The sequence below is a fragment of the Anopheles arabiensis genome, chromosome 2 (assembly GCF_016920715.1).
Source record: "Anopheles arabiensis isolate DONGOLA chromosome 2, AaraD3, whole genome shotgun sequence".
Lineage (NCBI taxonomy): Eukaryota > Metazoa > Arthropoda > Insecta > Diptera > Culicidae > Anopheles > Anopheles arabiensis.
In genome coordinates this window covers 82,604,201-82,626,192 of record NC_053517.1, presented here as the reverse complement: position 1 = coordinate 82,626,192, position 21,992 = coordinate 82,604,201, and the positions used below count along the sequence as shown (strand labels likewise).

Sequence of the window (21,992 nt, the reverse complement as noted above, 5' to 3'; positions counted from 1 at the left end):
ATTGTCCACCAATTTAAATACTCAACCCTTCCAACACCCATTACACACCCTTGCCAACCACCCGCGCTCCGTTCCATCCGGCCACCCGGGCTCAGAGTAGAGATAATCGTTTTGTTTTGATACTCGACCATGGGGGCCCGCTCTAACCCGCCCGCTCGGTGTCGTTGGCGGTCGATGGTCAGTTTGTATTTGCATGGTTTTGCATCGCTTTTTTTGCTTGAGTACGTGTGTACTGATCGGACGAAGAAACCCTTAACAGAGGATGAGCAGTGTGAGCCGCGCCCTCTACATGCGTTGCTGCCTGATGGCCCCTTGTCACCCAACAAAGAACGGGTACTCCCCAGGGTTGCATAATGGCGCGTGGGGAGTACTTTTTGATAGCAAACCAAACTAGAGTCACGGGGTTTCCCCCCGTCGATAGGGGGCTTTTTCGTCGCGCCAGAAGGCGTCTGTCATCTGCCACCGATGGGCGTCGATTATCCAATTTGGCTCAACCCCAGGTCTGCTATCGTAAATAAACCACAAACCACGTTACTACTACTTCGCGACGAGCCACGATTCGCCATTCACTTGTGATCGCAGGCCCGAGAACTTTGTTTACTATACTACTTCTTGAGCAAAGAAAAAAGAGTGAGTGAGAGAGAGAGAGAACCTTCCTGATCTCTGGGGTGGTTAAGTGAATGCAACCCAACCGGCACGCCGCTGTTGCTATGCAAAAGCAACGCAAAACTGCAGCACAAACCGGTGCTCGATTGCAAACCCGATAGCTTTCCAATGTGTGTCGAAACGATCGTCCGCCGCCCGGTACCAACACAAAGAGATCTGCGATCTTGAGCGATCGCTTGTAGACGCGACCCAGGCGATCGTACATTTTCTTACCCCATTCTCTTTTTCTCTAACAGCACACACATACACGGTCAGATGCGATGGTTAAAAATAGCACAGGAAAAAAACATACACGCCGGACGTGAGCAGCCGGCACAGAGGGTTTATTTTTGGCACAATCGCGTTAATACCGAGAGAGATTGCTAAAGCCAGGAGGATCCGAGCATGTTTGCCCGCCAAAACAATATCCACCTACTCTGAGAAATTCCGGAGGTCTCCCGTCTCCTCAGCATGTCTATTTTTCGTGTTTTGTAATCGGTGACCAGTGGTTCGTTGTCGTTTCGTGAGATAGAATACAAGATATTCACTGTAATGAGTTGGCCCCGGGGAAAGACCTTCCACACGTACAGCACACACCTTTTTCAAGATTGGTGACTAGAGAACCTCTCTATGTGTGGATGCCGTCGGATGCAGTCAGATGAAACGAAGATGTTAGACGAGGTCGTTTCGCTATGACTGACTGCATCGTTCGACCTCAATCGCCCACCGGACAAAGTCCAACGCTTCACACATACGTCTCTGGACCCTTGCGATATATCTTGGTGAGGACGGACGATTGACAGGTTGTCGCTGTGTCAAACAAAAACGGAATTCACGAACTCAATTAAAAAAAAATTATCAAAAACAGTTGACTTTTGTACGCTTTACAAATATCCGAAAACTCCATTGATTTTATGTTTTAACTGAATTTTAGTAACATTGTTTAGTACATTGAAAGTGAAGTAGAAGAAATATTTTTGTTTGGCTTTTTGGCATGCCAGACATTTCCCGCCACACCTTTGGGAAAGATAGATGGCGGTGAGATGAGAAGTGTCTAGAGGATCGATCGACAAGACAATCTTGAAGTTGGGCAGTAGCTTGATCTCTCTCGCTCTCTCACTCACTGAGGCTCGTCACCTTTTTCCAATTCCACCATTGACGTCAATCTCTCGCTTGGGGAGTAGATGTGATAAGGATGGTTCCTTACTGCATTTTTTTTTAGTTCTGATTAGTTTCGCTCAAACTTGGGTTCCTGGGGCTTCGTCCTGATAAGCTTAACTAGCTTTTGAGTAAAGGACGCTCTGCCGCTGATTGGTGCATTACTATTCGGTGCAAAATAATACGCAAAACCACGAAGAACCGGTGTAGGGGTGCCTTTCAATCGTCTTTAGGAGTTAACCAGGGAAGGCACCAGGTGGTGATCTAAGGGGTTACGGGGTTTGTTTGGTGTACAACGGGTATCAGCTTCCATGGGGGGTTATCTGTAAGGGTTCCCCCTCCTCCGGGGAGGTTCCTAACCCAGCTAATCAACAACACTGGAACACCCTGGGGCGTTTATCTTGTGTCCGCCGATAAGTCAGGCGCACCGAAATTGGGGGGACAGTTTTGATTCAGACTTTGGTATGTAATTAGCTTTGGTATGTACCACCGGGGATTTATTTTCCAGTATTCTGCAGGGATATGAGAATAACTTCAGTGCTGCGCGTCATAATATCAAAAGTAAGATGTCTTATTATCTCATTAGAACCAAAAGTTAGCATAAAAAATAATGTTATCATCGGAACAAGGGGGAAAACGATTATCTTATCGCCAAAGAATGCTTTTGCACAATGTCTGATACATTATGGTACATATCTAACACAATAAAATAGTCATTTGCTGAAGGAAGATATTAAATGGTATCAATATCAGTAGTACAGGATTTATTACACATTAATCTGAATGGTAAACTGAGGATCACGTTTCCGATGAACTCTTTGCACATGATTCACATTTTACTGGACTTTGAACAAACGGTTAAGCCTCTCGTTGCAACGGAACAAAGATTCTTGGGGAGTTTCTTCGCCGTGGATTTACAGATAAGAACGAGCGAGTGAATATGAGAATTAAAAAAAAAACAATGGCCAAAGTGTTTTGATGTTGAATAAAGAGTTAAACAAAACAACTTTTTTTTCTCTAGATTCTAACTGCATCTTATAAGGTTTGATTGGAAAAGAAAAACAAATCTGAAACAAACAACCGACCACCAGTAGCACCGCAGCTCACAACAACAAAGCATTCTAATTTTAATCCCATTCCTGGGGGGAGCGGGAGATTGTAAGAGGACGAAAGGAAACCAAAACATTCTATTGTTTACGAGCAGCAAGTCTGCAGCATCTGAACTCATTAAAACGCAAAACATTGGAGTTGGAAATGTGAAGAGCGCTTCTAATGCTTTTATGCGTATGGAAAATACATGATGCTGGTGTGCTGTATGGTTTGTTTACTGATGCGCTGGCGGATCGGACAACACAAACAACCGGCCACCAGCACAACCGGACACAGCCGGTAAAACAACAACACAACACATTATGATCGGGTGGCACAACACTAGCAAAACACGACCCTTTAAGGAAACGTGTACACCATCCCGGTTGTACTAAAGCGCGTGAGCCGCGTGAACCTCTTCCGCGACACTCCTTACTCAGGCTCGATCGATTGATAAATCGCATGGAGGGTTGATCGTATATAAAAACGAGCGATAAAATACAGCCGGTTAATTGGCAATGTCGAGCGTTTTGCGTTTGTCGAAGGAAAGCCGAGAGAGATCGTGCCACCACAACACCGGCACGCTGCTGCCTTCTCGGTAGTCAGACACGACGATGAGGAAGAAATCGCCTATAATTTTCTTTTCACAGCCGGCACCTTCCGTTCCTGTGACATTGAACACTAGTCAGAGCCAGTGTGTGTGTGTGTTTTGGTTGCGATACGGCTACATGACTGTTTTAAAAATAGCCTCCTCTTCAGTATACGGTTTCGCACCGGTACGGGGTCGAGCTATATTTGTTGCACGGCGCTGCACACCGGTGGTGCACCGTGTATCGTAGCGCATGTTCGCCTAATTGCATGTGCATGTCTCTCACGCCGGCTAGTGGTCGCCGTCATCGTCGGTTGGTTACTCGGGGGAGAGGCTGAATCGAATACAATTTTCAGCAAGTCATATTTATCGCAAAAAATAAAAAGCTGAGAGCAAACAACAACGTGGACACAACGGACGGCTACTAACGGTTCAAGAGCTGGCTCAGTTGCACTTGGCACTTGGTAGCAGGCAAATGAGACGTAGGGGAAACGAAGGTGTCGTATGCAAAACTGCAATAAAGGGTATGTCCTGAGGAATGCAGTTGAACGACATTCCAACAGCGGTTCGGAGTGTTGCCCCACTCTGTGCGAATCACCACTCACATATGGACCACCATCAGCAGCTGCACAAGAATTTGGATGAATTGTTGGTTTTGCTTTTATTCCTCACCATAAGAGCACAGTACCTTTAGTATGTAATAATAGGAATCGAATTTGATTTTCTAACTAAACGACGGCGCTTTAAACACATTTATGATTAATTGCAAGATAATGAACAAACCTCATTGCTAGGTTTCGAGGTCCAATAAACCGGTTAAATAACAAACATTTACCAGATAACGTTGCACCTTTGCAGTTCCTTCCACAGATGCCTGACATTCGCGACAAATGTCAACAAAAATAACAAAGCTTTAAAAGATCAATCACACACTCACATGCACTCCCCATAATAAACCCTGTACCCCCAAGGGAGGAAGATCGCGCCTAATCATGATGAGATCGCACAGTATACCCAGAGTTACCAGATATGGGGCCCCGTGAACACACATACAGCCGGCAATGGAACGTGACACGTTGGTTGTATGTTTTGAGAATTCACTTCCTGAGATTGGTAATGTCAATAAAACAGCACACCATTGTCATGATTATGCCCCGGCATCGCTCAGATGATAACTGGTACAGAAATTGAGATAAGAGCGAGGACTAAGGCTGGGGACTGTTACCTTTTGAGAACATCGTATGGTATTTATCAAAGTTTATGAGGTATAGTATATGGGGAAACGATTCCAAGTTAAATTGCTTCTTATTCTGCTTATTTGGCACATCGCAGGTCTAGTAGAAGTATGAGTCTTCTTGTCAAAGTAAAGAGAAATTGACAACCTGTGACTGATAGTTTCACTGATATAAGAATGATAACTGAACTCCTGCACCTATAGGAGGTATCCCCCCTTACGGGGCTTGAACTCAAGAAGAGCTTGTTGTAAGGTCGTACGACTAGACAGCTGCACTACGGAAGTCCCGTGGAACTCGATCACTAAATGGGCAATAAACACAACGAATGGCATGGCACAAAAATAGTGAAACTGATATGATTCTTGGACATCCCTCACTCAAATCTAAGAGCAAACACTTATCACGAGCGAGGAAGCACAGAGGAAGTGGATACTTCTAGGTGGTAGATTGGACTCCACAAAAACGAAACCACCGGTAATTGATGGCTAGATGTTTCTCCCGGTTAGAACCAGTTCGTAGTTTGTGTGTGTGCTGCTGCTGTTGCTACAGGGCAATCCAACAGCAAACAAACAACAACCCTAGTGGACCATGCTGCCAACTCGATTCTCTCCCGTATCTTAGCTAACGCCGTGCTCTCCCTGTATTGCTGAAGCGCAATACCCATGGGAAGGCATAAACTGGTAACAGAATTATATCACTGAGCATGCAAAACCTTTGCCCCTTTCATTTCCAATATTCCAACAAACGCTTTCCCCCCTTCCGAGATTTCGTTTGAGGCAGGAAGGAACAAAAAAAGCATTACGTATAGGCGGCTGGGTCGTGAACATGCCAACACATTCTTCAGGATTCCTGTTATTTTTATGCAACTAGAAACGTACCGGTGGGAGACCGGGACCACTTAGCTCTCGGAGGCGCCAAGGTAAATTGACTGCGAATATTGAGGAAACCGTTCAAGTGAGGACGCGGTGTAACCCACACAACATGCAACCGACATCGTCATCGCCGTCGTTCGGGTAGTTTGCGTGCAGACCGTCCAGTAAATGGTTCTAACCTACTCCAAATTTCGGAATGATTGGACTAGGGGGCACAGTGGAGAGCCTGGGGGGATGCTAATCGGGACTGACCTTGAAGTTGACTGTATGCTATCGCTTAGTTGCTTCGTTCTTTTCGGGCGACGTAAAGGCGCGCAGCACGTTCTAATTAGGTTAAAATCTGCCAAGCCAACCACGGCGACCACGGCAATGTGGGCAATCATAAAGCTTGCAATTTCAAAAATCGATACCACACCGATGGCGATGTAACGGTGTGAGTGAGTGTTGGGTGTAGTACACAACTGTAACACAAACTGGCCAACATGGTCGTTACTAAATAATAAAATAATTAAATTGGCTAACGCAAAAAAGAAAAGGTTTTTTTGTAGGTTGTACTTAAGAGAATCAACCAAAACGTGATTCTCCTGTAGAAACTATTATACCAGCGCGCCTGTGACACATTGGGACCGATAATGAGACTTCAACCAACAACTCCATACAGGTCAACGCGTGATAGTGTGGTGGGCGCCGAGAAGAAATATGACACGTTTCATTTATTACCGGAGTTCCCGGTTGTAGTTGTTGGCTGGTCGTACCTTCCCAACCCAGAGCGGGAATCTTTAGCACGGAAAGTTCACCGCTCGGGAACCGGTTTCTATGTGTGCATTAGCATATGTATTAAAATGCACCTTCTTCCTCTCTCGGTCTACCCCCGCGCATTTTAAGCTTGTAACAAGATGGGTAAAAACGATATCCTGCTAATTAATATTTTATCAGCGTACGACGCTGAGCGCAAACGACACACACTCTATCCTCGGTGCTGGACACCTCGGATCGTCCTCTGTTGGAGGTTACTTCTAGGTTGGATGAGGGATAGAAAAGACCCCTCTTTGGACGGTGTACAAATTAATCGGTCAAATAATTCCTCCTCCTTCCCCAAGATGCTGAAGGGGTAATTTAGCAGCAGCGCCAGTCATTACGGGGCGACAGGTTCACGACTCAATGATAAATTCTGCACTTCCTGAAGCAAAAAAAAAGCATTGCCAGGAGCACCAGGTTGAAAATTCCCGACCAAAGACGGGACGTCTGCTGCTTGTGTGTCTCTCTATACATATATGCAATTAACTGCTTCCCTTTTTTCAGTCACTTTCTTACACCTCTCTTCAACGCACTTCTGCTTGCGGAGGGCAAATGGAAGTCACTGTAAGACTGGCTGCAGAGACAGGTAATCTTTCAGCAAATCCAGCCACGCGCCACAACGCACGATGCGCGCTGCCCGAAGTGTAATTTATCGCTCGTGCGTTTCTTCGCTCTCTGTAGCTATTTGTTGCTTGACACCAAAGTATCTTCATGCTGTTGGACGTGGCACGTGGCGAGGTTGTTTTTTTACTTCCAGTAGAGCCTCCGCTGCCGTCGATCGAACACGGGGGAATTGGTTTTTTTGGTGTGTGCCAATTCCCGCTGATTGGAAGATGTTTTTCTCTCTCCTGCTTTGCACCGTCGTCGTTTGAATGCATTCACGGGCAGTAGCTTGGCTGTTGCAGCAGTGTGCTTTTGCATCTGTGCAAATATCCCGCCGTGCATTCGCGCTGTTGGAAGGGGCTTCCGAGGGTAATGTGAAATTTAAATTATCGCCACAGTGGCGCCACCGTCAAACCGATCACTGCGCGCTTGCGGATGGAGTAAAGCAATAAAGTAAGGGGTAGTTACTGGTACTGGCACGTACGCATTCGATAGAAAAATACTAGTACAATGTTTTTTAAAATGCCTCCTTAAAGTGTGCGTGAGGCGTGTTTTATCCAAACTTTGATTATATGCTTGACTGAATTGGAGCAAAAAACAATATCAAACACACACACACGCTTACACCTTTTTGAGTAGCTTGACTTCAGTTCGTACACTTTCTAAGGTTCTTTTGAGTAACCTCCTCCTCCACCGGGCCTTTCGCAGGGTGTTGGTGCAGTCGCGCCACAAGGTTTGGGTTTAATTTATTCGCATAAATTGCATAATGTACATGACAGCCGCTGATACGTTGAAAGGTAATGACAGTTTTTTATACATCCAAGTCGTTCGTTGCGAGTCGACGGGAAGAACGGGGCCGCACAGGGGTTCGACCCCTAGGTCGGTCATTTACTTCCCTGCAACGTGCGTGGAAAGGTTTGAAGCAAAAGCTATGGAAATGGGAGTTTAAATGCACAACTTATCACTTGTTAATGTACTTAATTAGGTAAAAAGGGTACATTAAACAGGAACGATTTACTTCCACTTACAGAAATTAAGCATCTTGAAATAAGTATTTTAACGCTTTTTACGCTCTCATGCTCAAAAAAGTTGTGTCTTGAGAAACCTTCACCCAATTCTAGCGAAAACCTTCAACCGTTTTACGACTCCTGAAGCATGCATCGTGTCCGCTGCCACCACGGCTGCACTTTCTAAACGTTTGGCATGCCCACTGCCAACGCCGCATGGAAGGGCTCGAATTTATTACCCTTTCCAAAAAACGAATTACGCCCAAATCGGATCCAAAACCGTGCACAAGGTCAATTTGACGGTGCTCCAACACACCACCACATTCCAGCAGCTCCGAGCAGTTTCTATAGCCGGAACTACGCGTCGCTGGGCAGTGGCAGCAGGGTGTCACATTCTTCACATTCCATTCTATGCATTTTTGCCCGAGTACGATGGTGGTGAGGGTGTACACATACGTTGTCCAACACCACGGACACACCGTATCGGCGGAAACAATCCACTCGCAGCAAAAAGGTAACGAAAACTTCAATGACTTCCGCCCGACGACGCGGGCATCAATTGACGGATGGTTATTCGATACGGTTTTTTTGTTGGTTATGTCCATCCACAGGAATGCTACAAAAAAAAAGACTATAGAAAAGTGTGAAAGCTTACGTGGCTTGAAGTTCGTGCATTGGCACAACAATTACAACGACAGGTTCAGTTTGGAGCTGAAAAGCAGAACTCCGAATCACGTGCTCCACGACCTAAGAGGGTCAGGTAGAGCTTGATCTTATCAACGATTTGGCCACCAACGAAATCGACACTAGCGACCTGGATGGATAAAGACAGGTTGGATATCTCCTAGCCCTACTTAGCATACGAACCTCGGGTGGTGTCATGCGGCTACAACAGCTCCTCGACCTGGTTCTACGCCCCATGGGTTCTTCCATGTATTTGTGTCGTTGCACACCACCCCCTCTCGTTGTTGTACCCCTCTATCTACTTGCCCTAAAGTCACCCAACAATGAAAGTAACCCACCGCCACACCGATAAGGAAGCACGAGGAACCGATAGACGTGAGATTCTGACTGTTGTCGCTTAACCGTATCGCGGCAGCCGTTAGCAGCAGCGGGTAACCTTCTCTCGTTGTCGACCCAACGGTCGGCGGTTCGTGTGTTTCTACTTCCTTGACATTTTTACGGCCGGCACAGAGTGTGTCTCCCATTGTGTTCTGTTGCTATCCAAACGCGTGAAATGTGCATTGTTGTAGCCGATATATGAGCCAAGAGAAAAAGTGGAGGAAAAAAAGCTAGCAATGTGATTGATAGCGCACTGCCGAGCATTGCATTTCCGCTTAAATGCGCGACACAACCGACGGCAGAAGGAGAAACAGTGTGTCCGATCGTACGACAGCTTTCCCATAGTTCATTCTGCTTCCTGTTGATTCATCCGACGTACACCCCCTACAGCTACAATTTCTATCGCCGATGATCATCAACTAGAACTTGTCTAAACGATGCCCCTCTAGCGCGTCTGTGGGGGAAGTAGAAAATAATGATGACCTTCGGACTCTTCGAACAGACAGACAGGAACAGAGCGGAACAGTGGGAAAGTGAGCGCACTAGACCCGCCGTTTGTGTGTGTGATGCATCATAAATCAAACCTAATTAAAGCCAATTATCGGGATACACCGCACGGCTGGCCGTGCGCGTTCTATCTCGCCGGCGCCAGTAAAAAATCTTGCGCGCATGCGCCGTGAAATGTGTGCGCGCGCGCGCGCGTGATTATCCGCACGGGCACGACATTTCGCACGCTTCCGCACCTGCAACACACAGATAGCGGTTGAATGGGACAAAACCCCGAGCGCATTTTAAAAGCGATTTAGAAAGCGACAAGGTCACATTTGCAATTACCGGGAAGATGAGCTGTGCTGACAGTTTAATGTCTATTTAATGAACTTCCCCGACATCTCCATCAATTTTAAATTGAAAATAATGTCCAATGTTGTTTAGGGATTTTTTTAACAATAACTTTAACTGTTCTGCAATTTTCCATTTACTGCATCTCCTCCGCGCGGTGAAGATGCAGGTGTTCAAACAATATTGAACAATCACTTCACCTATTAGCGCGCGGCTCATCTTCGCCCTTTTCTAAACATTCATCACAATACAAACCAATGATCAGCGCGCGCGCGCGCGCCACTCCGTGCACTAAGATAGCGTTGCATCATCGAACCGTTGGAACATTGTTTAAATATTTAACAATGCCGGCATCCTTGAACAGATATTCATCGATTAACACACACCGATACTTGGCGGGCTGCTGCTTTGTACCTACATCTCCACCATTGCAACACCAGGCGGCAGCGGGCGCTCGCCAAGCGGAGTGCGTATACGATGCGAAATGCACAACACGCACCACCCCGATGCCGAGCGCGTTCATCGTCACGCACAGTCGAGCATCTCTACAAAAAAAAAATGCAACAAACCCAGCTGCACCTGCTGCACCGCGAGCAGTGAAAACAATCAGACTCACTGATTTAATTTTTGCACGCGGGGATGAGAGGATCATGGGGTGCCCTTTTTGCATCACTAACAACACCCTTTGCGGTGTGGAGCAGGTAAAAAAGGGGAAGATAATTCTTTTACAGCGTGTAACGCGCGCAGGCCGATCAGACCCCGAGAATGTGGTACGTGATGCTGCGACTTTGTTCGAAGGTCGTCTGGTGCTAGATATTGCACCTTTACACACTCACACACAGACTTTAACTTTGTACTAGGCTTCTTTTGTTTTTGTTCCTATGTACTGTGTGCTAAGCCTGTGGAGCATTTTTATGTTTTTACCGTCTTGAAGCTCGCAAACGATCAGACAAAAACATGGATGCCTCATCATTTGCTTCGGTCACGATTCGATTCGCTTGAAGGTTTGAGGCACGAGAGATGAAGATGCGAAAACTGGTTTTTGGGCATAGACTCTTGATTCCTCAGGAAGGGTGATGAGATCAGACGTGGCTGCTGCCGCACGTCAAACGGATGCTCGACGGTGTGTTTTCTTGATGCTAAAATGAAAATTCGATATTGTTGTCAACATATTGCAAGAAACAATTCAAACCTGTCGTCAGCTGCAAGGTTTAAACTGTGTCGTATGGCTTCCAATGTGTCGTTGACCGTTTTCTAGTCCAAAATCTTGCAACAAAAAAGCGATCGTTGACACTTACTCCTTCACACAAACACATCACAACTTCTAGGCGCCAATGTGTGTGAAAGGAACCTTCTCTCTCTCTCTCACACACACACACACACATGCCCTTCTTTCTGTCCTCTATACCAACGTGAAAGGGAACAGTGCCTTGCCGGGGCGCAAACCAAAAGCTCCTTCGCTCAGGAGCGGCTACAGTTGAGAGAAGGGGATAATTAAGTTTTGCCGGTGCAAAACTTTACCATACCTCAACCTTCGCACATTGGCGCCAAAGTTCTGCAACCGCGGCGACCGTGCGCTAAGGGCTCCATGTTTGGAGCTGTACGCACTTTGCGAAAAATAAAACCTGTTCCACGTCACTTCGATACAGTGCATCGTGTGGTTTACGCGACAGAATATGCCGTGCGTTCGCTGGTCGTGTTGGTGTGCCTTCTGAACTGCTTTTTAACTCGCAGGCCACGTTGGGACATAAAAGTAGCGGTTTCTTGGTTCGCATAAAGGTTACTCGCTCACATTAAGCTTGACTTTTGCAACGACCCTAGAGCAGTTTTTGTTGCCTGTCAACGCTCACTGTGGTTGCCTTTTTCCTCTTTCATGTGTTCCGTTGTCTCACATGTTTACAGTCTACGATGGTGATGAGATCTACGTTCTTGTCTGGAGCTCATACAGTCGTTACGAAAAGTGTCTTGTTCCGTCCTATACTAGTCAGTCCCCGTCAAAACTAAAACAACAACTCCCGCCACAATATCTACTTACCCAACTGATTCGTCTGGGGTTCGCCTGTGTAGATGCGGTAGTAGATGTCGTACGAGTCGGCCCGTTTCATGCGCGATACGCGGTACGCCGGTGTAACACGTGTGACAGAGAGTAGCGACTTGAGCAGCAAGCTCATACGATTGTAGATCACCTGGTTGGCGCGCTGGGGTGCGTTCGTTTGGTCCGTCCTGATGCTCAGCGTCCAGCACTCCAATATCATGCTACCACCCTCGGCCGTTTGGAGTGAGATTTCTACGCACAGTGGCAGTCGCGTGATGATCGATTCATGCTGCCCACCGTCGGCGAGGATTTTCTTCGTCTCGACAAGCACATCAAGGATAGACTGCTGGTCGGTGATTGAGATGTTAAACTATGTAGAGGAGAGCAGCAAGAATAAAGAGAAAAAATGTATGAGAATTCATCAAAAGATTGTAACAAGCTAAAGCCATACATAAATGGAAATCTTCTTCACACGGCACACGGTAACGTTGGATCACAATGTAACACAATGCGTATCTCTCCACCAGTGCGTGTGGGACGGTGGAATGAAAAAATCAATCATTATCGATCGAGTGGTCGTTAAGGACAAGCCTTCGTTTGATTGCGTCCTTGAGCTAAATATGAGGGGCCGGAGCCTGCTCGTGGCAGGGCTGTATCATAAGAAAATTGAGCCTAGCCGATATGAAGTCCAAGATGGGAAAAAGGGAAAGCAAACTTGTAACCGAGCTTGTGTCGTGTTTCGTGCACGGTTTGGTAACACAGATGTTAGGTTCCATGATTTATCGAGAATCGAAAATATTAATTCCAGCAAAAGCTGTTACATTATAATTAACTATACACGCACACAGACACACACCCATGCACGTGGAACATAAGGAAAATTATCATATTTGCGTTCTTTGGAAAACACAACCAAGACGCATAATCCTGTGCTTATTGCTATGTTTGCAAAATAAGATTCCCAACAGCAAAGGTTACTGCAAAGGTGTTCTAAGGTAAATAGTCATACACAAGCTCTCTTCTTGGCGATTATCTCAACACGTAAGCAAACACAAGACGCACACTCGGGCGAGTCGTTGGATTGTGCAAACGATGACATTGTGACCCCAATCGTGGAGGATTTGGTGGATGAAGCTTCAGTCCGCTCGAACAGGAAAGACCGCAAAACACAAAACAACAAATAACAGTTCTTGCTATCAGACATTGTCCTCCTCCTTCCTCCCGAACCGGCAGATGACCTTCAGGAGGACGCAGCTGAAGTACACCGTAAGAAAGATCCGAGCAGCCGGCGATGGCACTGGGCGGCATTGGCCAGAGTGCACTCACACCTGTGGAAGCGTCTCGAGAGATGACGCGGCGAAGTTGCCGCGCGCGGCTCGCACGCGTTTCCCATAAACGTTCAATATGATCGAACGATTGTCACCTTTGACATCGGCTGCAAACGGAAAATTACGTCCCGATCGGTGCGGCTTGATAATGGGGCACTACCCCGTAGCTCGCTCCCTCCACCGGTTGGTACATATGCCGACATCCACCGGCACACAACCAAAACAACTAACCAATGTGGGGTAAACAAATCAATCAAAACTGACTCAGAGGACGACAAACCGTGATCGGAAAGTTCCGCGTATACTGTGTGTGTGTGTGTGTGACTTTGGCGGGAGCATGAAAATCATGTAATCAGGCAATCTTTACCGATGCAATCAAATAGAGCATATGTTTGTCCGATTTATGATTAGCAACAATGTGACAAATGGCAATGGCAGCTTGTTCGCTGTTAGTGACATTTTTTAAGCTTGATATTTCTTATTATGAATGATATTGATATTCTTTTATGAAAAATGAAGAGAAGTTACTTTCAGAATGCCTCTAGAACTTTCACAATACAATACTGTAAACCGAGAGATAAAGAGACTTCCACCGTTCATTGAATGCTATTATAGTAAACTTGGATCAGTTATGGTGTACATGGGTTATAGAGCAACAATTTCAATGCACTGTTGAACACTGAGATGTACGTCAAAAGATATGGTTCCAAAATCTATTCTAGTTCAGTAACTAAAGCAGAATCCCTGATTAACCTGTACCTAATCCAGACCCTATGCCGATCTTGTATCTTATTTTTAACTTTTATTGTTTTGAGAACTGATACTGAACCTACGCGGAACTTGGAATTAGTGCCACATCCATAGCAGACTAAGAAACTATGCTCACTAACAGATCGTGAACTAATACCGTTGATGGAATTGAACCTGATCCTAAGCCAATACAGGAATTGATCCCACATCCATACTGATCTTAGAACTGATCCAGATTCTATTTTGATCCTGGCCTTGATCCTGGTTTAATATCGTTTCTGGAATTGATCCTGGCCCTAAACCAGTCTTGAAATTGATTCTGACCCCTTACCGGTACTGAAACTGACCCTGGGCCTATGTCGATCCTGGAACTGATTCTGAATCCATATTAATTCAGGAAGTAATTCTGAATCCAAATCAATTCTGGCACTAATTTTGAAACCATGTCAACTCTGGAACAGTTAAATTCTGGTCCAAAATATGTACCTGTATCTGTATCAGCTATGAAATGATAGCCAATCCATAATAGCTTTTAGACTGTCAACGTTACAAAACCACAGGATTTCGCGAAGTTGAATAAATTACCACTTAAATGAAGGTTTTAATTCTAACAAATCCAACATTCTCTAACACGAATGTTCGGAACCTCGTTCAGCTCCTACCATTTCGTGTTTGAGTTCTTATAACCGTGTCTGTATAGTTTCGCTGTAAATCACTTAAATGCCTTCTCCATGTAGCAGTAAAAGCCAAGTAAATGGGAGGTCTGTGTTTTCCCAAGGGTAATTTTTAAACTTCAGCATAAAAGTAAGCTTCCAGTAAGGCCTCATGGGACACATTAATCCATCATATCATGAGTTTTCGGAGAGCGTCATATCCTCCCCAATACACGATGATGAGTTCATTTTTCGGTAACATCATTTGGCCTTGACCCGGCTTGCGAAATGCTACGACGAGCTACACTTCCCAACAACTTCCCCGTGCGCAAAGCAGAAATTTGGCATTGATGTAGGTATACGGTAACCAGCATTTTGAAGTGCTGACAACCCTCATGACAACAGAATTCACGATCGATGACACAAATGATGGCGCTTGTGGATGGTAGCGGTGTGGTGATCGATTTGCCTCACAGCCCGGATTTTCTTTGCTCCCTTTGCTCTTCTTAGCCACTCGGGTGTCTTAATTGGACTTTACTCGATATGTGGGTTATCGAAGGCGGGAGAGATCGAAAGGGGCCATAAAGCCGTGTCGGGCGGAACCCATCGTCATACGCTCTCGATACGCTCCCCGGTTCAATATATGAAGCCGATGGTGGTCATCCACAACGAGAAACGGGCGGTAATTAGGCGATGAAACGAACGGGAACGTGATTCTTAAATGCAATTGCGAGGTTTATTTCGTGTGGCTGATTCGTGGCGAAAGAAAGTTGAAGTTTTCTCACAAATTGGATTCATTCAGAAGCTTTTTTTCTCATTCCCTGCGGTCATACAGTTCCCACCTGTGGGACTAAAGAAGGCTAAAGAGGCATGGAGTGCCTCTTCTTTCTTATCAGGCAACAGGAAACGGAAAGTATAATATTGAACATAATGTACAGAGCTAATTTATTAACCTTTTGTTTGTTTTTTTCCAAGAAACTCAGCATTTCTATCGGTTATCTTACCGACAAAGTGTTTGAGAAATTATCTCTAAGCTCTTTAGCGCCCTGTGGAGAGGGATCGTTTCTACCTCTGAGCGAACCTTTTTTGGCAAGTTCCAGGTAACAAACACTTTCGTCCACAGTTTGAGACGCACGGGTGGCATATGTTGTTGTCTTGAGACTGTCGAACTTCCCTTACCTCGTATTCGCTAGCTTGACAGTACAACATAAAGATCCGTTTATTTATCAACAAAATGCACTTCCGCTGGCGAATAATAAACATTGCGTCGTGCACAGCTTTAAATAAACTCTCGAAGGCCCGTAGGGAATTGCCTGAGACCAGCAGCACAGCATAAGTCCATTAGCATAAGGGCCGTGCGGCGCGCGTCTCTCTGTTGTAAACAACCAGTTCTTCTGTTGTGTTCTGTTCCCCAGAAGAGGGGCAGACAGAACGAATCCGTCCAATATTCATTCACCCAGAACAGTTTATGTTGCCAACCCCTCCCACATCGCCGCCATGCAATCGCGTGGATGACCTCAATTTTATCCAAACCCCGTCCAATGCAACCATCCGCCAGCGCGTCGCGGACATTATTCATCTCAGCTGGATATGGGGGCGGTGTTGAGAAGGGTGTCGTTGTCAGCTACCAATTCTAGAGGAGTCTGCATTCTAGACCGTTTTGGACATTTGCTTAGGTTTGTCTGGATTAGGGGAAGAAAAGATTCAACTTCTTTCTCCATTTGCCTGCTTAAACTGAGAAGGAAATGAAATACGACACCCTGTTCAAACAAAGCCGCGCGCGGACAGCTTGCAGAGCACCCTATCTCTTCCGGTTTTCTGTTTTGTGTTCTCCAAACAATTGACCATCCTTTCGTCTTACCGCCAAAGCCCCTTGCTGCTCGTTAAGTGGAGAAGATCTTAAATATCTTCTGTGCGACAGCAATGGATGAAAATTGCATTCAACACGTTCCACGCCATACATGTTTTGCTCAAGTGACAACATCCGGCCGCGAAGTTTAAATGGGTGTTAAAGGAAGCAGACAAATGTCATACAGATTCTTCCCAAGAGGGTTGAGGGTTTAAGAGCTTCTCAAATACCTCTTGAGAATTTTTAGGAGAAGTTCTTCATTTTGCCATATAAAATGTCATTTCAAGATCCGGTATCGAGTGAAACTTCAGAAACATTTACAGCCACACACAGAGATGCCAACCAAAAGTCTTCTCTCGCAGTAGGCCTTTCTAAAATTCCTACGTGGCGGCGGTGCACGTTCACCAAAACCAGAACCAAACTGCGGCGACCGAGTTCGTGGTGGTGGTGGTGAGTTGGCACAAAATTCCTTTTTCACCGCAAAAGAACGAAGCACACATTGACGCAACCAAAAAAAAGGTGTGGCGCAAATGGTGTCCGGCTGCCGGTAGAACCAATTTCGTGGAAATAAAAAAAAAAGTTTGCCGGTTTGTACGTTCTGTCGGAAATGGCGGAGCATGAATCATCTCGTCTGTCGTTTTTCCGAGAATTTTCGGACGTACATAAAACGATACGTCGCGCCATTCGTCCTGCGGCCTGCGGGGAAAAAAGGACTTCCGAACACGTGTGTAAATCGAGAAGGGCATATTAACGTGGGGGTTGTATCGAGCGTGAAAGCAAGAGAGAGTGCGAGCCAGGAGCATTGCAAGGCGCGAGAGAGCGTTATCCTTGACGGACGTCCCCTGTGACGACGTGGTGCGGGCCCGTATGGCGACGCCGGAACAGAGTACAGAGCAATCTTATTTAAGGCGCTTACCGATCCTTTTCTGCCGTCGTGTGCGTGAAACTGAAGGAAATCAATCGATGGGAAACAATTGCGAAACTGAACAGAAATTAAACAGAAAACTGAAGAGCGCGCGCGCGCCCGTAGCCGATGAAGCTGCTTTCTATACGCACTTGAAACACTTTCTTTTCAATGGAGCGAAACTTTTCACCAGACGCAGACGGTACGTCACCATGCTTTGAGTCATAGCCAACTAATTGGTTCCCACTGCGCACAGGCACCGTTTTTTTTTCTCCTGCTGGTGCTAAGGCGCCTCTTCTTCTTTGGGCGTGGGTTGTCCCGCTTGTCCTACCGACGACACTGTGGGCTGCCTCACTTGGATGGCAAAACGCGAGAACGCTTTTCTTCCACACACACCAATTATTTAACAGCTGTTTTAACTTGCCACTGTTTGCCACAGTCAGAGTACGAGCAATTTTTCAGCAAATCACTTTGGAAATTCGGAACAATCACTGTGGTCTCAAAACGCACACACATTCGCCGCAGAACAGCAGTCGGATGAAAATGTTGGCAGCGCGCTTATCCAAAGCAACGCGTACCCCGTTGAAAATGCTGCTTTTCCCTCTACACACACACACACATAGGCGCGCGCACACACCCTCTTACAAACCGTGGAAAAGTGGGCACACACACATACAGTGAAGCCGTGTTTGAAGAAGACGCGCTCTTGCCAAGCAAAAGCATAACATTTATCCATGTGTGCGAGAGAGTGAGTGAGTGAGAGCGTGAAAGGGAGTGCGTGCGCTTGTGCAGTTATGATTCTGTCTCGTTCACACTCTCCCTTTAGCATAGGATGTTCACACTGTCAGAAACGCACACATAGACACATCAATGCTGTGGAAGATTCCGTATGCAGACGTTGCATAGCAGCAGCAGCAGCATCAAGCTGCATATAAAAATGTGTGTGTGTCTGTGTTGGTATACACTGCGTGTAGCATAAAACGTTTGATGCAGCGCCCTTTTACAGGTGTGTTGGTGCAATCAGTGTGCTTGTCCGTGCACCCCTTCACGCCTCGTCCAGAGCACACCCTGCAGCATAATGCTACGGTTTGGTTGCCTTTCTACTCGCTTCTACGAACTGCGCGCGAACGCGGCGGCCATGTATAGGAAGCCCAATGCCCGATGCAGCAGCATAGCCCTGCGTGTAGGCGCAGGCAGCAGGTGGTGAAACCCAAGGCCATTAAAGCAAAACCTTCGGGCAAGGGAAGCAATAAAAAGGCTCACGTTCTTTCCTCCGATGGAAGTCTATTACTTTTAGCCGCCGGTAGCTATTTACTTGCGGCGGTACTGTAATGGATTATAATAAGATTTTGTTTGGTACTTCTGATACACCCCAAACCCGGCTGTGTTGTAATGATGGAACATTTGCAAAAGTCGATGAAAATTCGATTTCGCAAACCGTTCATTTCAGGCCATCTGGTGGGTCATGTTGTGCCTTTCCGTCCAAGATGGATGGTCCAAGCGTCTTCTGCCGCCTACACACGACGAGTCTCTGTGCAAGCGCATACTTGCAACAATGTGAATGTAGAGCAATCCGACACAACCCACGGTCCTTGTTTTTTCCCCTTTTCGAGTGTTCTCCAGTGGCTTCCCAAGTAGACAGTCCGTTCCCTTTTCGAGGTGGGCGTTCGTGTCGATCGGACGGGTAAACAGGAGTTGGAAAGTGGACATGAGTTATTTTCTTCCTTTCTTCCACTTTAGACGGCTCTATACACATACACGAGTCACCCACGGATCTCGGCCCACGGGAGCATGCAGTTGTGTAGGACAGCGCATAAGCAGCACTTGAACGAGACGTTGGCATTACACATTAAAGATACTTTTTCATTTAAATGACCGTAATACTGTATCCTAATTGGAAATCTATTTGTGATAGATTTCCTGGACTTCCCAATCAACTCTACTATGGCACTGCCATTCTCTTTCATTACCTATCGGTCACGCTCATTGAACGTGATAGCTGTATCGTCCCGCTTGTTTTGCACTTTTGCCGGGAACCAGTATCGACCGGATCCGTGCCAGCGTTCGGGAATTTCGGGGATGCGTAGAATCCCCTTTGCGCCACCCTCAAGGTTACGCAACGTTGTTTACGCTGTCTATAAATGGCTTGCCCAGCCGTGTCCATAGAAAAGTCCTTACTGCAACGGACAAAGATTAGCGGCTTGATACGATTAAAAAAGAAACCCCGGGCGAAAATAAAATCTTGTTTACTGCGGCCATCGTTGAGTGCGGCCTTGCAGTGACAGAAGAAAAACAAGTCGCAACGAGCATATCCTCCTTCCCATGCCCTGTCTTCCAAACACTTCCACCTAGAAGAAACTCCCCGAAAAAAAACAGCCCGGCGCCGGCCGGATGGATGACGTGACTTTACGCACAGACAACCGAGTGGAACCCGAGCGCGGTGCGTTATTTGGACCGTTTATCGGTTTATTCTGTTCCTCTCTCCCTCTCTCTCTCCTCCTTTTTATTAGAATGCCTAAGGTAGGCTTTCGCTCGTTCACTTTCGGGATACACGCATGATGGGCCACGTGCGAACGCTCACGGAGCGCCAGACATTCGCCAGACGTTCTCAAACATACACACACCTTTTTGCCCCCGGACAGCGCATGCTCCTGTTTGGACGCACAGCGCACAGCAGAGTAGAATTGGCGAAGTTCTCGGGGGTTTCGGGCACAGCAGTAGTTCTCCAGAATATATGCGTTTTTGTGTTGCAAAAGGATTCAGGAATATTCTCCCAAAACACCAGCACGGTTGATATTAGTAAATCGCTCTTTTCTCTCTCTCTTCTTTCTAACACTCTAGAACTCGAACTGTCTGGAACCGTGGCAGGGCACACCACGTGGCGGTCAATGACACTGGTACCAATTTCACACGCCACACTAGAAGGAAAGTGCGTATGTTCGAGTTCTGTGAGCGTTAATTCTGTTTAAACGCACGGTGTGTCGCAAGGACGCACTCCCTCTTTCGGCGGTAGACAGGCACTGTGACTGACCTTGCTGCCGAACGACCTTGGCGAAAGGCGATGGCATACCAAGATCCCGTTACATCCATCCTCGTCATGTGCCGCCGTTATAAACTGCCTTTTGATGAGTCATGTACGCATACCCCAGAACACAGCGTTTACAGAAGACATCTCTTCCGTGTGCATTTCAAACTCGCTCGAAGATAAACATAGGATTCTACTTTTCTAGTGTGCATGTATGACGTCTTCATTCATCGTTCTGTAAGAGACTTCATGGTCGCCCCTAAAAGCAGATAAAACAACATTATAAAGAGTCACGAACGATTAGTGAGGGATTCCCCCATCGGGTGGGACCAAACCAAACCTGTTCACTACTGTTGGGGTCGCGGGGGGGTTTTAGGACGTGATAGGATTGTTTACGAAATTCGTTCGTTCGTTCGCTTCGGGGCCACCCGTCGACGGGTTGCTGCATTGTGCGTGTGGACATTGTGGCGTACGTGCGGTTTGGCGGGCAGCGCCGAAGATTGTCAGCTAAGGCGTAGCGATCTCACATACACACTGTCAGACGCGTGCCCTATCTTATGGTGGTGGTAGAGGCCATATCTTGCCCCTACCCCCCACACACAGAGGGAGTATCCAACATGATGGGGCACTCATGAAAGGGCTATATGAAGTGAGTGGCCCTAGCCTTAGGACTAGGCCCCAACATCCACTCACCGGTCCCATTTAGGGGTCTTTAAAACGATTCAGCCAGCATCCGAAAGGTGGAGGGGAAACTCACTCACAAGGGGTCTGTTTTCAATGAAGCAAAGGGAAGAAGCGCGTACCTCTCTCTCTCTCTTTCTCTCTCGCTGGTATTCCATTCATCGTTGTGCATGTGGGCTGCGGGTATGGCTTCCTGCCGTACGTACACTTCCCAACAAAGCAGCAAAAACGGCCTCATCTCGTGCCCCATCGCCTCTTTGCACCGGATCTACTCTCCCACACGGAGCGCGGGAATGTACGGTATTGAGGACAGCTACAACCACAGCTTTAAAAAGGGAGTGGAAGTGCACGGGCGTGTACGGGCGCGAGCGCGCACGCGGCGATAATGTTTTGATTGTTGAATGAATGGTGGCCCTAACCATAACAGCAGCAGCATGGAATGTGCGGGCTGGCTATCCGGTTTGGTACCGGACAAAAAGTATGCGGTTTGCGGTTTTCTAAAACTGCTACCTCCACACCCGTCCGCAGGTGGCAATGGTTGTGTGTTTTTCCTTTTGGGAAAGCTGCAGCTGCCTTTTTATGGAAGAATTTCTACTGAAAGCTCCAACGGCACCAATGTAGTGATGGGTAAAGTTGGCAACAATCAGGAGTCGAATCCGATTAGACTCCGAATATTTCAGAACCGACTACAGTAGGTAGGTAGGTAGGATTATTCGGAGCCGTCTGGAATCGTCTGGAGCAATTTGGAGTCGTCAGGAGTCGATCGGAGTCGAAATTGTCCGGGTCGAGGTCGTCCGGATTCGAAGGCGTCTAGTGTCGTCGGGAGTCGAAGTCGGAGCCATCCGGAGTCATAGTTAGAATCATCGGGA

The 21,992-nt window shown here is 46.7% G+C and overlaps 1 protein-coding gene and 1 long non-coding RNA gene across 3 annotated transcripts in view; one reads left to right on the top strand and one right to left on the bottom strand.

The window, feature by feature from the left end:
* LOC120902604 overlaps nucleotides 1–1,510 on the top strand; it is a 1,871-nt gene extending 361 nt beyond the window's left edge. The window contains exon 2 of one of the 2 annotated variants that reach the window (XR_005739443.1): nucleotides 903–1,510. This is a non-coding gene — a long non-coding RNA (uncharacterized LOC120902604). The other variant, XR_005739442.1, reaches the window with a different exon arrangement.
* LOC120902599 (autophagy-related protein 13 homolog) overlaps nucleotides 1–21,992 on the bottom strand; it is a 36,991-nt gene that overhangs the window by 8,968 nt on the left and 6,031 nt on the right. Inside the window, exon 2 of the mRNA XM_040311458.1 lies at nucleotides 11,934–12,303. Within this exon, the coding sequence (XP_040167392.1) occupies nucleotides 11,934–12,303 (370 nt within the window). The remainder of the gene's footprint in view (nucleotides 1–11,933; nucleotides 12,304–21,992) is intronic.